General features: G+C 37.9%; 1 protein-coding gene across 2 annotated transcripts in view; it reads left to right on the forward strand.

The window, feature by feature from the left end:
* Positions 1-17,961, forward strand: part of LOC124619434 (calbindin-32) — a 747,279-nt gene that overhangs the window by 701,319 nt on the left and 27,999 nt on the right. For both annotated transcript variants that reach the window (XM_047145810.1, XM_047145811.1), the window contains one exon: positions 8,641-8,697. In XM_047145810.1, the coding sequence (XP_047001766.1) occupies positions 8,641-8,697 (57 nt within the window). The remainder of the gene's footprint in view (positions 1-8,640; positions 8,698-17,961) is intronic.

Genomic DNA, 17,961 nt, shown 5'->3' on the forward strand with positions numbered 1-17,961 from the left:
ACTGCCTGTCTTTCTAAGATTATTCATTCATTTATGTGAGCTGCTCTCTAAATCTCACACAGTGGGAGATCATGCAGGAATGTGTAATGAGTGAATTTAAAACTTTGTACAAAGACACAGCTATTATAAAATAATTTTATAGACTCATTGATGATGAACTATCATTAAAGGTAGGCAGTAGGCAGCTTATTTTGTTTCTATAGAGCACATTCAAAACTCAACCTACATGTTAAAAACAGCAAAATATTGTATAGGATGTGGCAAACATTTCTGACTTTTTTAATAATAATGCATGTATTACAGACATTCTTATTGTTCCATAATGACATTGTAATTTATGCAATGTCACATAGTAGCTAAGCAGCTGTGGTTGTATGAACAAAATGCCTATACCATGGATTTTGTTTCTGAAATTGTGGTTCTTGCATTGTAACTTAGCATGAATTCAGCCAACATTTCAGTATAAGTGAAATGGGACATGTTTCATGCCATAGTACAATTTTGTTATGGGTCATAAGTTTCATAGAAACAGGTTCAGCTCTAAACTGAAAGTCAACAGGTTATCCTCTGCTGTTTAGAATGCCAGAAAACACTGAAAAAGTAAAACAGAATCTTGTTTATAGCAGCCAGTTGATACAAATGCTTGTTATGCTTCTATCAGAGAGTAAGACAAATACTTCATTATAATTTTAACTTCTACACTTATTCAGTGGCTGTGGTTCAACAATAAAAAACTAATGATTAAGGAAATTGCTTAACATTCTCAGAACAAATGCTTGAAATGATGACTGACTACTTGATTCTCATGATAAATAATGAATTTTTGTTGTACCACCATTATCTGTCACATTTTGTTTAACAAACATTAATGTTTTAGGAAGTGGTGCAAGGTTGTTTTTCAGTTTAATTTTTCAAAGAATGCTTTATAAATCCTTATCCATGCTTTCTGCTATAATTATCATAATATTCTGGACTCTGAAGGTAGTAAACACTTCTGGTGTAACTCCCCACAAAAATTATTCAACGTTTAATTGTACAGTCTTCCCAGCATTAAGTAGGCTCTAATTACAAAAATTAGCAGTCTTTACTGATTTTGTAATTTACAAACAGAAACTTTGAACTCACAAAAAAGTCAAGATTAACACTCAATCCAGTAAATGACACACAACTGTGCTGGTGTCAGAAATAAGACATATATTTCAATAATAGTTTACTTTCATCCCGAACTTCAGTGTGATTTGCAACAAGAGTTGGCAAATACAGGTTTATGTCATAAATTACAGTCAATAGGGCAGTTTTATCCCAGCAGCTAACTTCTCACTGAGGAGATGTGAAAATTTATACAAGAAATGGCTGGCACAGTCTCTAGCCTGACTCATCATTTTTGTTGTGTATTATCATTTAAGTGTTCTGAAATCTTTACCACATTAAAACATTTGAAACCAAACTTTGGTATGTTGTAACTACAAATAGAATTAGTCTCAGTTTCCTCACATTCATGGGAGGTAGTTGGAAATTTTCAGTCTTAATTTGTGTAGCAAACACAGAGAAAAAATATAATAAAAACACAAAATAGTGTATATTATTCAACCAGATATCTGACAGCTAATCAATTATAGGCAGAGCCTAGTTATATAATTTAGTAGAATGACTCTGTACCTTTGTTCTCATGCTATTGAACTCATTCTCCAGTATTATTTACAAATCAAGATCAGCATTTGTAAATTATCAAAGTCTGTTGCTCACGACAGCAGGGAGAAAATGGTCATGCTGTCGAAGAACAAAAAACCACATACTCATTGGGACAGATGGCATATCAGCACCAAGTAAAACTTACAGTTCTCCTTCCAAAATATAGTTGAGCCCATCACTCACCTACGTAATTGCTCACTGCAATAAGGTATCTACATATCTCCATCTACATAAGTACTTTGAAAACAGATTTCCAGTGTGTGGCAAAGTGTGCTTAATTTGGTACATCATCTCAGGATTTCTTACTGTTCCAATCTCAAACTGAGTTCAATAAGAATGATGACTTGATACCTTTGTGACTGAAATAATTAGTCTAATCTTGTTTTCATATTCCCTATGGGACTGATGTGTAAGCGCTGAAAAATATCTCTAGATTCTTCACTTGATAATGGTTCTTTAATTTTTTTGTTGTGCTTTTGGGGAAGAAACTGAATATATCTTCAAGTCTTCTAGGTCCCACACAACTGGCGGTATGCTAAGATGATCTGTAAGCAGTCTGATTGTATTTTTCCAGTATCTTGCCAATGAACCAAAGTCTACCCATTTCCTTATCTATGACTGGGCCTATGTGATAATTCAATGTTATGTGCCCACAAATTGCTCCACTGAAGTATCTGTATGAGTTGGCTAAGCTTAACTGTGTTTCTTGGATATTGTAGTAAAAAGATAATAGTTTTCTCCACTTTTCTGTGCCTTTAAGGCAGATTAACTATCCTTAACTATCCTTGCACTTTTTTTTTTTAGACAGTGCTTCATTGCTGACGACTGCATTATCTGTGAAAAGTCTAAGATTGCTGGTAATATTCTCTTCCAGGTCATTGACATACAGCATGTACAACAAGGGTGTTGAGACTCTTTCCTGATTCATGCTTCAAATTACCTCTACTTCTGTCAATGACACTGCCTGTCACAAATTTTGTTTCATATTTCCAGAAGTGTTAAAAATGTCAGAAGTAATTTCTATTTTTCAAAGTTGTTAAGGAAGATAAAGTGACAAAATATTGCCACATTACAATTATCTCCTGCTTTTCTAGACTACTGAAAAATTAGTGTTCAATAAGTTAGTAAGGTGTATAAACAAAAATGGAATAGTAATGAACTACCAATCTGTTTTCTGAAACCGTGAATCAACTGAGATGACTGTTCATCAGTGCATAACCAATGTTTTGAAAGTAACTGATGAAAACAAAAGCTTTTTTCATGATCTTGCAGTCTAGTGACAAGCATCAAGGCCTCTACATTACAGAGTCCTGAGTTCAAATCCTAGTCAGGTCAGAGATTTTCTTCACCCTGGGGCTGGGTGTTAGTATTTTTCTGATCATTTCATCTCATCTTCATCACAGAGATACATAATCTGCTGAATTGATATATGTGGGGTGCCAGAGGGCAGTAACACCACACAATCATTTTGTTCATGGTAAACCACAGAGCTCAACAAAACAAGCTTAAATACTGTGGCACTGTCGACCTATGAAATGAATGACTTCAATTATTTCTTAACAACCACAAGCAAAATGTAAGCAACAGACAAGCAGAAATAAAATGACAAATAGTCTCAGAATACTTATCAGAACAACACTCAGTCATGTTGGGGTACCTCAAGAGTTAGTATGGAGTCCACTTCTTTCTTTGATTTATGTCTCTTATCTGGATGTGGATATTGATTCACATAAAACAACTCTGTTTGCTAATGATACAGCATTATCAGTATCTGCAGCAAAAAAAGAAAATATCCAACATGTAGCAAACTACAAGTCAATTCAGTAAATGGTTTATAATAAATCAATTCATAATAAGCAACAGGAAAACAGTATCAATAAATTTTCATAGCTGCCAGCATAACACCTTGCCTTACCTTGGTATTACCATCAAAAATTAACCCATTGTAAATAAAAAGCTAACAAAGTTTCTTGGTATTTGGATACAGAGTAACATAAAATGGGACAAATGTTGAATACATCAATTCCATGCTGGGTAGCAAATGCTGTTACATTTTTTGGGACCTATAAGGCCATACGAATGAGCATCACTAGTGAGTATTTGACTGTGCATATATCAATGCAGATCTGAAGTATGGCTTGAGCACATTCTCAAGCAGCTTGGGGGATCTTCAGGAGGAAAAAAAAGAGGAGTGGGAAGTTATTAAGGGGAGCAGATTTGGACAGTTGTGTAAACCATTGTTTCAAACACTGAAAGTGTTACCATTAATATGCATGTGAGGGAATATGGAATAGTTGTAGGTAAACAACTAGTATTCTCTCAGATACAGATTTATTCACACTTAGCTTCTACACAGATACAAGTCCGGAGGCTAACTGCCGTTAGCGTCCAACATCCTCTCCAAAGCCCTCTCCTCAAAAATAGCACACTTACGCACAGAACAAATATCGATATTTATGGCACTCTATGCCACATAGCCCCCCCCCCCCTTCTGGAGTGGAGGTGTAGCACTTCGTCAGCCGGAGAATCACCTTGCCAGAAGGCCTAACGAAGGCACGCAAATTGACACACGCAGCACTTCTGCTCAATTTAAAACGGCGCACCACCCGAGATTCTGCACTTCCTCCCTCAACATTGTCACACGCGAGTACCACACACACCGTATCGCCATCTACAACAACAGATAATTTATGTATGTCATCAGGGTGCACATGTGTTCTGAATTCTTGGGTGTCACCTGTACGAGTAATGGTAGGGAGGCAGGGAGGTGTGGGAAAGCCATGGCAGGGGGGAAGCATCTGCTAAGAGGGGGGTGGCAGGTGCACTGGACTGCGCAGGAGACAACCTTGGGCGATCAGCTGACAGACGAGGGAGCATGACCAAAGGCAATGAGGAGCCAGCGTGCATTGAATGGCGTGACAAAGAGCTGTCACACGAAGATGGTAACACAATGGTAGAATCCAATTGGTTGGCAGTTCGACTTCGAGGGTTGCGAGGAGTGAAGCCCCGAAAAGATTGGCCACTCGAATTAGATGAACGCGGAGAAGGAGCAGTGCTCGGTAGAGAATCAATACCCGAATGCATGGCTGCTCAAAGCAGGAGTGGGAGAAATAGGGGCAGAATCAGGGAGGTTCACCTGAGGCTCAATGAAAGCTGGTTTCACTCGGTTGAGTGAGACCTTGGTTACAGAGTCTTTTATGAGGAGATCCATGTTATTCTCAGAGTGTTTGACGACCTTGTAAGGACCTGTGTAGGGCGACTGAAGCGGGGCTTTGACTGAGATGTCTCTGAGAAACACGTACTCACAAGAGTCTAGTGTGCACGGTACGTACACGCGCGGAGGTGTATGAGCAGCCGGAGGTGGTGGCTGAATTTTGCTGCAGTGCAAGCGCACCCGCTCGAGAAGTGAAGGGAGTTCAGAGGGCCGTGGAAGTGGGGTGGGAGTGACTAATTCTCCAGGCAAAACCAGAGGTTGGCCATACACAACCTCGGCTACGGAACCCTTGAGGTCTTCCTTGAAAGTTGCACGAAGGCCAAGAAGCACGAAGGGCAGTGCCTCTGTCCATAGTGCGCCATGGCAATGCAGGGCAGACTTTAAGGTGCGATGCCATCACTTGACAAGCCCATTGCTTTGGGGGTGGTATGCAGAAGTATGAATTTTGACAATACCACACATTTTACATAAGTCAGAGAAAACTGAAGACTCAAATTGTCACCCCTGGTCAGTGGTGAGGTAAACAGGTGAGCCAAATCTAGAGATCCACGAATCTAAGAATGCTCGACTTACTGTCTCAGAGGTAATGTTCAGAATAGGCACAGCCTCAGCCCACCAAGTCATCCTGTCAATAGCTGTAAACAAGTAATGGAAACCCTCGGAGGGGGGCAAAGGGCCTACGAGGCCGACATGAACATGGTGAAACCGGCCTGGCGGTTGGGCAAAACAGCCAAGGGGTGGAGAAGTGTGCCTGGAAACTTTGTTCTGTTGACACAACATGCATGCTCTTGCCCAAGACTGACAGTCGTGGTGCATGTCTCTCCAGACAAACCGTTCAGCTACCAGACGGGTGGAAGCTTTGACACCGGGATGTGCTAATGTGTGTAGTTTGTCAAAGACCTGGCGTTGAAGGGGCTTAGGAAGGAATGGGCACAACGTACCAGTCAATTCGTCACACCACACTAAGTCAGATATGCCAGGGAAAGTAGAGCGTACCGGTTGGAGAGAGGAGCTGTGGTCCGAAATTAACTGCATGGTATTGGGTTCTGCCGATTGCAACCGAGGTAGGTCCGTTAAGTCAATTAAGGTTGTGACAGCACCAACACGCAAGAGAAAATCAGCAACCACATTGTCCGCTCCTCGGATCTAGCGAATGTCATTTGTAAATTGCAAGATGTAATCGATGTGACGAAAGGGTCGTGGGGGTGGATCAGCCGCAGGATTTTTTATGGCAGGAACCAACGGCCTGTGATCAGTGAGCACATAGAAATCTCGTCCCTCAACATCAGTTCTGAAGTGTCTTATGGCCTCGTAAACTGCAAGTAATTCTCTGTTGAATGCTGAGTATTTCTTCTGCGCGTTGTTTAGCTTTTTTGAAAAAAACTGCAGGGGGGTTGTAACATCGTTGTATGTCTGACTCAGTACTGAGCCGATAGCATTGTGACTAGCTTCAGTAGTGATAAACATTGTGGCATGCACATGTGGGTGAGCAATAGTGACAGCAGAGGCCAACAGCTGTTTGAGTTCGTTAAATGCCTTGTCCATGTCTGGTGTCTATGGTACATGGCGGGTGCCAGAAGTTTGTGGGCCAGCGAGAGCATCTGTGAGAGGAGCCTGCACCGCAGAAGCGGCTGGAAAATGTTTTCGGTAATAATTAACTGTTCTGATCAACACTCTGTGGAGAACACGTAGGAAGGTCTAGGCTGACAAAGCCAGAGTCCATGAGCATTGGAGGTTGAAAGAAACTGGCGGCACTCGATGAATTCTACTGCATGTTCTGGCTGAAGGATTCCGAAGATTCTTGCGGCATGTCCACTACAATGGCAGGAGTGCTGGAGAGATGTTGCTGAAATCTGGGCGGCGGTGAGTGCTGAAAGGCCATTGTCTGGAGCTGAACAAAGGCCCTCGCGATCGTGGAGAAACCCGACGCGGTAGGCGCGTAAATAACCTTCGGGCAGTAACTCGGACACGTATTACACAAAAAACGGGGTCACCAGTGAGGGAATATGGAATAGTTGTAGGTAAACAGTTAGTATTCTCTCAGATACAGATTTATTCACACTTAGCTTCTACACAGATACAAGTCCGGAGGCTAACTGCCATTAGCGTCCAACATCCTCTCCAAAGCCCTCTCCTCAAAGATAGCACACTTACGCACAGAACAACTATCGATATTTATGGCGCTCTACGCCACACATGTATATTATGGACTTGTATATTATCAACTCACCTACATAAGTTTAAAAAAATATAATTGGCAATGGTAGTAGTGAGAATAAGAGAAACATACATGGTCACAATACAAGATTAAAAGGAGTCTTACATGCAGTCCCAGCAAATACGTGTTGGTGTCAGGCAGTACAGGCTATGTTCAGCAAGTTGCCTGATGATTTAATGTATATATTAAATATAAATGTTTTAAAACATCTATTAGAGAATATCTACAGTACCAATGCCTATATTCAGTAAGTGGCTGCATGTAACTCAGTATGTGTAATTTATAATTTTTATAATATGTACATATAAACATGACTTTTACTGCTGTAAACACTAGATGTTAAGTCTATTGCAATAGCACCTTTTAAACACTACTACATATTATGGAAAATGGTTAAATAAATAAATTAGACAGTAACAATAGCAGGTCCAAGCAAGAATATTTAATTCAGTTACAATAGTAGGGAATGTTCTGGCAGAACGTAAGTAATTCAGGAGTACAGGGGATCTCTCTCTCTCTCTCTCTCTCTCTCTCTCTCTCTCTCTCTCTCTCTCTCTCTATCTCTATCACACACACACACACACACACACACACACACACACACACACTCATACTTGACTTTTTGTTCTCACTAATTTATGCAACCATATGTAAACTATCATGTTGTTTGCCTTTACTCTGAAGCAGATCACATCACACTTACAAAATGTGAAGAGAAGTGTCATTATGTAACAAAATAATGTTTCTTTACTCTACTCCAATGCATTTTTACTTCATCATCCTTGTAACACAGACATTTGTTGTATTTCTTTCATATTTTTGGAGGTGTGAAGAAAGATAATGAAGAAAATTATTTTGTAATAGATGAGGATATGTATGTCAGTGTGTGATGTAACTATCAGTAATCCAAGATTGCTGTAAGTTGATAATTAAATAATTTACCTGCAAACTAAACATGTCTTTACAGTTAAAGAAATAATCTTTTTGTTAGTATCTTCACATAACATTTTAATGCCATCCTCTTTCATTTCACTGTCCCTATACACCTAACTGTACCTGAATGATCTCTACCACAGTAAAGTTGTCCACTACTCTTAAAAAAATGCATACTATGTTGTATATTCCAAGCAAATTTCACTTAAAAGAATAAACCATGCTTGACTGTTTCTATCTTAGGCTGTTCATGTTTCTGTATTGTATAATTCTTGTGGAATTCATCTGGGATGGAATTCAAATCATAGCATATGAATTTTGAAGTTAGAATGTGGGAATGAACATAATACATCTCTGTAATTAAAACACTGCCATAAAATTTAGCCATAAGTACTGATTTTCCTCTCCTGTGTTATCCTCATAAAAATTCTCATTACTCGTCATTCACAGAATCTTTTCAGAGTCTTGTTTAATAGTCCACTTTCAATATTAGTTACATTTTCTACTATTAATGAAATATCAGTGAATACAGTCATGTAACAAGTGTAAAACTATAATATTATGTCATATTGTTTACTTTCAGGGAGCCACCAAACTTACAAAAGATGACATAGAGCGAGTCTTCTCACTTTATGACAGGGTATGTAACCACATTATTGATATATATATGAAACCATCTTACTTAATACTCTTATTTGTTGAGTTTTCACACATTTAGAGTAGATATGAAAGTAATATTTGTACTATAAATGAGTAGATGATGTGGAAAAATGAAAGTACTGCTTATATTATGTGTGACATTGGAATCAAAAGTTCTGCAAAGAGTGCTGATCCTACAATCAACAGAATCAATAGTTTATTCAGCTATTTGACCAGCTGCAAGGTATGAAATGATGTAGTATGAATGGAACGTCAACTATCAGCCCATGGGTGCAAAATATCAAAACCACTCCAGGAATAACAAAGCAATGGGGTAATAGTGCCAAACCAGCTTAGAACCAGGAGAATGTTGGTAAACTGAAAGATGCCTAAGAAAGAAGCATGAAAAAGCAGCTACACCACACATACTAGAACACAACCATAGAAACTGAAATACAAGAAGGTTTCTTCAGCATTGGTCCTTTACTTACCTTGCATTTGTCATGAATCTCTCACTGAGCACAAAGTTTGAAGCAATGGAAAAAATCACACATGACTCCTTTTTATAAGAAGGATGAAAGAACCAACCTGTAAAATTGCAGACCAATATCCTTAACATCAGTTTGCTGTAGAATTATTTAGCATATTCTAAGTTCCAATACAATATACTTCCTTCAGATGCAAAAGTTTCTGTCAACAAATCAGCACAAATTTAGAAAGTATCACTCTTGTGTAACCTAGCTTGTCCTTTTCTTGCACATTATCCTGTGTACCATGAATCAAGGGCTACTGGCAGATTCCACATTCCTAGATATCTGGGAAGCATTTGACACAGTGCTCCCACTGCGGACTGTTAATGAAGGCCTGAACATATGGAATAGGTTCTCAAATATGTGAAGGCCTCAAAAACTTTTTATGTAATATAACACAGTGTGTTGCCCTGGATGGAAAATGATCAGCAGGTACTTTCAGACCTGAGACAGAGAATGGATGATCTTACAGAGAGAGTGAGCAGCTATCTGTGACTGTTTCCTGATAACACAGTGGTATATGGGAGAGTCTCATCATTGAATCATTGTAGGTTATAGGATGACTTAGAAGGAATACCTGTTTGGTATGACGAGAGGCAGCTTCCTCTTGTAACAATTCATGTTGAATGTTATTTAACTTAAGTTTCTTATGCCTGGTCCATTGATAAATGAATGGGAAATTTTCATGCTTCACAAATCTTTATTCACATTAATTGACGTCCGAACTGCACACTCGTCATGTAAACAAAACACAGACAGAGTTCACTGATCTCTTTGACTTCCAAAAGTAACTTCAAATCTGACTGACAAAACAACAACTCAACAACTAACTCGTGGCCTCGCTGCATCGCTTTTTAAAGAATTTTAACAATAACTTCCAAAATAAAGCATTATTAATTTTGTACAATGTTGATGTTATAATTAAAATTTACTAAATGTAAAGAAACTGATGTTACAGCCATAAGATAATCATTCTGAAGTTTAATTAAAATAATGTCTCTCATATTATTTTAGTTACATAAATAATTACAGTTTGGATTTGGTTACTAACATGTAATGATAGTACAGGGCTTGTGCTTCATCTGATTAGATACACAGAACATACAAATAAGAGCTCAAATTCTGGAATTTGGAAAACAGTGAGATGTAAACAGTTGGACAGTTAATTAGAAATGTAATTACAAGGAATATTAATAACAGAGGAAGACATAAAAATAAATAACAAATGAAAATACATTGCTTGCCAATAACTTTTAAGCATTTTCTCAAGATAGTGAGGTCTAATGTTACTGGATTTTTAGATTGCAATTTTGTTAATTAGAAGCACTGATTTTCATGCTAACATCTCTGCAGTCTCTAGTTAATTTCTAAGGACTTATTACTTCAACTTCTTGATTAGTTACTTAATTTAGTATATGTACATAATTTTATCAATGACAACAATCCACCGATAATTATGACAACGCATGACCTTCCAGAACATTCCACACGCCTTTGCAATGAATATCAAAAATGACAGAATGATATATATATATATATAATGGAAGGAAACATTCCACGTGGGAAAAATTATATATAAAAACAAAGATGAGGTGACTTACCGAACAAAAGCGCTGGCAGGTCGATAGACACACAAACAAACACAAACACACACACAAAATTCAAGCTTTCGCAACAAACTGTTGCCTCATCAGGAAAGAGGGAAGGAGAGGGGAAGACGAAAGGAAGTGGGTTTTAAGGGAGAGGGTAAGGAGTCATTCCAATCCCGGGAGCGGAAAGACTTACCTTAGGGGGAAAAAAGGACAGGTATACACTCGCACACACGCACATATCCATCCACACATACAGGTGTCTGTATGTGTGGATGGATATGTGCGTGTGTGCGAGTGTATACCTGTCCTTTTTTCCCCCTAAGGTAAGTCTTTCCGCTCCCGGGATTGGAATGACTCCTTACCCTCTCCCTTAAAACCCACTTCCTTTCGTCTTCCCCTCTCCTTCCCTCTTTCCTGATGAGGCAACAGTTTGTTGCGAAAGCTTGAATTTTGTGTGTGTGTTTGTGTGTCTATTGACCTGCCAGCGCTTTTGTTCGGTAAGTCACCTCATCTTTGTTTTTATATATAATTTTTCCCACGTGGAATGTTTCCTTCCATTATATATATATATATATATATATATATAAACTTACCAAACAAAAGCGTTGGCAGGTCGATAGACACACAAACAAACACAAACATACACACAAAATTCTAGCTTTCGCAACCAATGGTTGCCTCGTCAGGAAAGAGGGAAGGAGAAGGAAAGACAAAAGGATATGGGTTTTAAGGGGAGAGGGTAAGGAGTCATTCCAATCCCGGGAGCGGAAAGACTTACCTTAGGGGGAAAAAAGGACAGGTATACACTCGCACACACACACATATCCATCCACACATACACAGACACAAGCAGACATTTTCCCACGTGGAAGTTTCCCTCTATTATATATATATATATATATATATATATATATATATATATATATATAGAGACATACATACAAGGCCTTAGGGAGCACTTAATTGTCTGATAACTATCCGGATGCATATAAAAAGAGAACCTCCTCCCCCCCCCCCCCCCCCCCCCGCCACTCTTACGAGTATTACTTGTATGAATACGAATGGCTACTAAATACATACAAGCAATCCAAAAGATCAAAAAAGTTTTCTTTTCTTAGCTGTCACCCCAGTCACTGGTTCATATTGCACATCTTAAGGAATTAGCAGCTCACAATCATCAGTCCTTTTGCACTGTCTATCTCGTGTTTGCAACCCCTCTTTTTCTGGCAATCTCTGCGGTGCAATAGCACAGTCCACTATTAGTTTCACAGTTTTTTAATTTTCACTTCCAGGTCAGGTAAGGATCTTGGATACAGTTCTCTAGGTAGGAACAGGGATAAACTCATTACTCAAGGTACTTGTGTAGGTTACAATTAAGGTCACATCAGGTATGAATATATCAAAAGCATTCACATGTTACCCTACACTATTAGCATATTTACAAACAAAATCATACAAATTAATCATCTCTAAACTGTAAAGATTTAGCTATATACAGATTAAAGTCAATGAACCAAAAATTAATTATATAGTTATCCTTTCTTTTTCATTAATATTTCAGTATATTCCACTATACAGTATATTTGATTCCTCCCCCCCCCCCCCCCACCCCTCCCCTCCAGATCTCATTTAACTCTTTATCATATCAAACAAGCTCACAGACTGCTCATCATTACACCATCATGTAATAACAAACTTTTCACAAAATATCTTTTGTCACAGTGCAATTTGTCCATTTAGTAACACATGTACATTTTTACCATTGTTCATTGGTTCATCTCATTAGAAAATTCATGAAATCATGACCATGCCTGTAACTCTCAAAGAAACACCCACAAATCAAATACATGCTCTACAGAGTATAGCTACAATAACAGGTCAGTCACTATTGCAGGAAAGTCAAATTTAGTGTGCTGTTTACATTTTAAAATTATTCCTCAAATAATGTCACTCAATAGTCATATTACATACAGAAAACTTATATTACAGAGAATGCATAGCATTTTCAGTAAGAGATAACTTCATTACAGGTTTATAGATGAGTAAAAGATGTAGCATCCAAAACTAAAAAGAAGAAAATAGAATGCTACATAGCTCACAGACCTAGTGCTCACCACATATTTGACACAAAGTTGTTTGCTCCTGAGGGCTTTTACATCATCTTATTTTTTCTTGGTGTTTGACACTTACTCCGTATGGTTTGATAAAAAATGGTTCATGTGGTTTTAGATTAAGTCTACATTCATAGATTTTCACTTTTTCAGGTTTCTCACTAAACACATCTTTGTATTCCTACAACAAACTACCTAATTGATCTGTCTGTTCTTTATCTAGACTTCCAGCTTCTTTTAGTTTGGTGGCCACTAATTCAGCATACTTGTCTTCATTGCATTCTTCTTCATTGTCTTCCTCATTAACATCAATCTTCTCATTTGCACAAATCACTCTTCTTATTTGGAAATTGTTCTCTAGGCAGTTTTGGGTGATTAGTTCAGTCACATGTGTTACATCTGTCTTTGGGTTGGTAAGCGTTAACTTTTTGTTATTCCAGTCAAAATCTGCATTTACTCCTTGCATCTACTTCATTCCAAACAAAATATTTTCATTGAGGTCAGATACTACAAAACATCCTTGGTTATACTACACATCATTAATGGTGAAAGATATTAAGGCTTGCCTGTTGTCAACTTTGCTGTGCCTACCAGTTACTCCCTTAATTCTGATTCCAATAACAGGATATTCCTTAAAGTCAGCACTACATCTTATCTGGTCTCAAAATTTTTCAGAAATGGCACAGACAGGATTACCCATGTCTAATAGGCAAACTCATTCATAATTTGGAACTTTTATACATATATACGGGCAACCCAAAACTTTTTCTTTCCTGCTTTCCTCATCTTCATGCAACAAATCATTCTCAGTCTCTCTAAAGTCCAAGTTGTTTATACCATTTTTGCCTGCACAGTTTCTCTTACCTGTCTGAATTTTACTTAGAGGTACATCAGATGATTGCTTGATGTCATGTTCCTCTTTTGCACACTGTCTACTTTTCCCAGAACTGATCTCACTCTAAGCCTGCTGATTGTTTCTACCTTCCCAGTTGGAATGCAGTTCTTCACAAATAATCTTGATGATCCTTTTTACTCTGTCACTGTCACTATAACCCTTGTAAGTATCCCATAACATTTCTAGCATCACATCTAAATCGTAATGTCTATCCTCATGTCCCTTATCTGATGATACCTTCCCAGTTTCCACTTGTACAATCTGGTTCTCATATTCTTCACAAATAGTACTAACATTATCTTCTTCATCATTAATTAAATCTTCTTTAACCTTCCTATACACCATGCCGTCTAATTCTTCCTCCCATTCATCATAACTACTAACACTTTCACTATCAACATTATCACACAAGCTATCATCTCCAATACTAGACACTTCTGCAACATCTTTACAATGATCATCGGAATTGTTGACAAGTACCAGTACAAGTATCATCACTTAAGTGCTTAACAGTGATAGATTCTTCCTCCAGTAATTTACCTCATACAAACTCATCAGGATTATCATCAGAACCAACATTTTCTTCACAAACTTCTTTGCCATACTGATTATATAGACTTGAGATAGTTTCCTCCTCTAACAGAACCTCTTCAACATTCTTACAGATGCTATTTCTTCTATCTTCAACACTTTCATTCATACTTTTGCAGAATTTACTGTCAAACTGTGATTTGCTAATCTTATGTGCTCTTCTCACGCTAGTTCTGTCATTTCCACTCCAATATCTTTGATTACTCTATCGTCAGTAATTATTTTTGATGTCCCTAGGCCGGTGGTGTTTAGCCTGATTTCGGTACTTATTTCTCGTCCCAAACTGACAGGCTCCCAATGAAGCATCCGTCAGTTTAAATTGCATTGTCTTGAGTGGTGATTGTCCAATTGTCTGTTATTATTCTCCCAAGGTCTCTCCCTGTTGTCATATCCTCTGTTTCCATTCCCATTTCTATGGTTGAGCCATCTATTATCACTCCTACCTTGATTCCTGTTCTGATTTCCCCCCCCCCCCCCCCCCTTCCCAGATGGTTGATTGCCAAATCTGCCATTACCTCATTTCTCTCAAAGGCTCAATCCAACTTATCTACATATCTCAAGAACTGATCTATGGAGTTGTCTGGTCCATAAATCAACTCCCACTGTACTGTTTTTGGTAGTCTCCTTTTTAAGGCATCTATTTGTATTAGTTCATCAAAAGGTTTGTCTAAGTGCACTAACTTCCTCAATTGATTTTCACAGAAACACTTCAAGCTACCATCACCTTCCCTATACATTTGACCATTCAAAAGCTCACTCTTAATACTAGCTTGCTAAGGTTCTGACCAAAACTTATTTATGAACTTTCTTTTGAATTAATCATATGACATAGTACAATTAACATTCTGATTGGCCCATGAGATTGCTTCTCTTATCCAAAAATCTCTTAACGAATTTAATTTCAACATTGTCTGTCATGTCATTACTAAAATTATCTCGACAATGCTGTAAAAAATCAACAGGATACAATTTACCTTCTCCTGGAAAGCATTTTGAAGGTATGCCACACCATAAACAATTAATATTGCTAACAAAATTCCTTTGAGCTACACCATCTTGTAGTTCTACAACATTCTTACTTAAATCTACAACATTGCTTTTACACAAATCTATTTTTTGTCATACTTTAGTTCTACATTACTTATTTGATTGGAAATGTCTGTAAGTTTTAGCTCAGAGTTCCTTTTGTAAGCTTCTACTTTCTCTTCTAACAGTCCCCTAGTCTGAACAACCTCTACTTTAAGTTTAGAATTTTCTACTTCTACAGGTTTATCTAGTTTTTTGAATCTCTCCTCATTTTTGGACAACTCTTGTGTGAAATTAGTTTCTAATATCTCTAATCTTCGTCGTACTGCTCCTAAACAAGTATTGAGTTCACCCCGTCCTGTCTCAATAGTAATTCTTAGTGCTGCCAAACCCTCCTGGATTTCCCTAATATGATTAGTATTTTCAGTAACAGTATTCTTTAATTCCGCAATTTGTTCGCTGAATTGCTGACTTAACTGTGACCCTGTTGAGCAATATCCTTAATCTGTCCCATCTATTTCTTCGCGTCTTGTCTAATCTGTCCGATCTGTTCCTTCACTTCCTTCATATGCTGCATTAATAACATTAACAAATCATCTCCTCCTACACTTTCCTGTGCAATTGGAGTACTTGTGGCGACTTTTTCACTGGAACCCTCTCCACCAAAGCTTCGATCTACACTTTGATAACTATTGGGTGATAGTTCACTGATACTTGCTCCTAGATCCAAAGTGTTTACCTTGTTGTTATTGGCCATGGTAACTTACAAAATACACAAACTTCCCACACAAACATTTGTTACTGTCACAAAACTATTTAATTAAAAACATAAACTGTTATTCATCTGATGGTAGACAGTGCTGTCGGAGAATTTGGTCCTTTTTATCCACACCAACTCTTTCCATTCATTCTGTGCGTCCAAAACACAAAGTTTTTCCAGAGAATTTATGTTTGGCATTCGTCTCACATTCACCTGAAACAGTCACTTGTTAAACGTATTTCCACATTTCAAACATCAATCCCAGCTCAACTCCACCAAATGTAACTATTCATGTTGAATGTTACTTAAGTTTTTTCTGCCTGGTCCATTGATGAATGAATGGGAAATTTTCAGGCTTCACAAATTTTTATTCACATTAATTGATGTCCAAACTGCACACTCATCATGTAAACAAAACACAGAAAGATGTCACTGATCTCTTTGACTTCCAAAAGTAACTTCAAATCTGACTGACAAAACAACAACTCAGCAACTAACTCGCAGCCTTACTGCATCACTTTTCATAGAATTTTAACAATAACTTCCAAAATAAAGCATTATTAATTTTGTACAGTTTTGATGATGAAATTAAAATTTACAAAATGTAGAGAAGCTGATGCATTATGAAATGGGATGTGCACATAAGATGTGAAGTAGGAAAGACAATTGGTCAACTTCAGTTTTTTGGATGAATTCTAGGAAAGTGTAACTCATCTATAAAGGAGACCACATATGTAGGGTGAAGCAAAATTTGTACACTTGGACTTTGCATTGCAACTCCTCACATACCAGTGATAAAAAAAATGTCTCTCACAAAATTTTGTCCGGTGATTACACCCGGCAGAAAAAGGACATTAAAGAGTGGCAATATGGCAACACTGTAACCAAATGCATGGTAGCTACCTCTAACAGCACATATTTAGTTGTGCTGTTCAGATAGATCCATTTCAGTCACCCTAGGGAGTGGATGTTGTTTACTACTGCGCTGCACTCCACTTCCATGTTTACATCGCTGTACTTGTTCTTCTCTGAGTGCTCTCCGTCCGTTAATCTCCATGTTCATTCATATTCCTTGTGATCTAATCACTTCTTCTGGCTGTGCTGCTGTTAATTGGATTAACTATTGCTACAAACCTCAGGAAGAATACTCCGGTATTTGCTTTTGACAATAAATCCTGTCCAGATCAGCCAACATCCCTGGAAATAGATGACTGGATTAAACCAGTAATTGGCCTCAATTCTGAAACCATCCAAACCTGGCAACTGGATCAGGAAAAAATACTGTGTTTTTGTCAAGTTATTCAGTGCTGCAACTGTTTATAAAGTGTTAGGAAGGTGGGGCTATGAAGTAGATTTTGTGCATAAAATGATTATAAAAGTAAGGTTTCCATCTATAGAGCTGACATTACTTAAGACAAATATCTTTTCTCACATCACTGTTTGTGGATATAATGCACAATCTGTTTATGCGGGTCAGGTAGCTACATGTAATGAAACCAGCCGCTTCAGACAGGAATGTCTGTGGTGAACCATTGTTCTTAAAAGTAATTTGATACAGCATCAGAAACTTACCTTAAGTGATGTGTTACCACTAAATAGCCTGGATCAACTGGTTGAGGGTGTCCACACAGCGGGCCAAGATGATGCCTTCCTTCACGATAACAACTATTTCCCCCATCAACAACAAAGGGAAACCCTGTAACCACTATTTGTGACACTGAAATGCAGCTGAAAAAACGACCTTTGGAGACAACTGATAG

Source organism: Schistocerca americana, chromosome 6 (assembly GCF_021461395.2).
Source record: "Schistocerca americana isolate TAMUIC-IGC-003095 chromosome 6, iqSchAmer2.1, whole genome shotgun sequence".
Classification (NCBI taxonomy): Eukaryota; Metazoa; Arthropoda; class Insecta; order Orthoptera; family Acrididae; genus Schistocerca; species Schistocerca americana.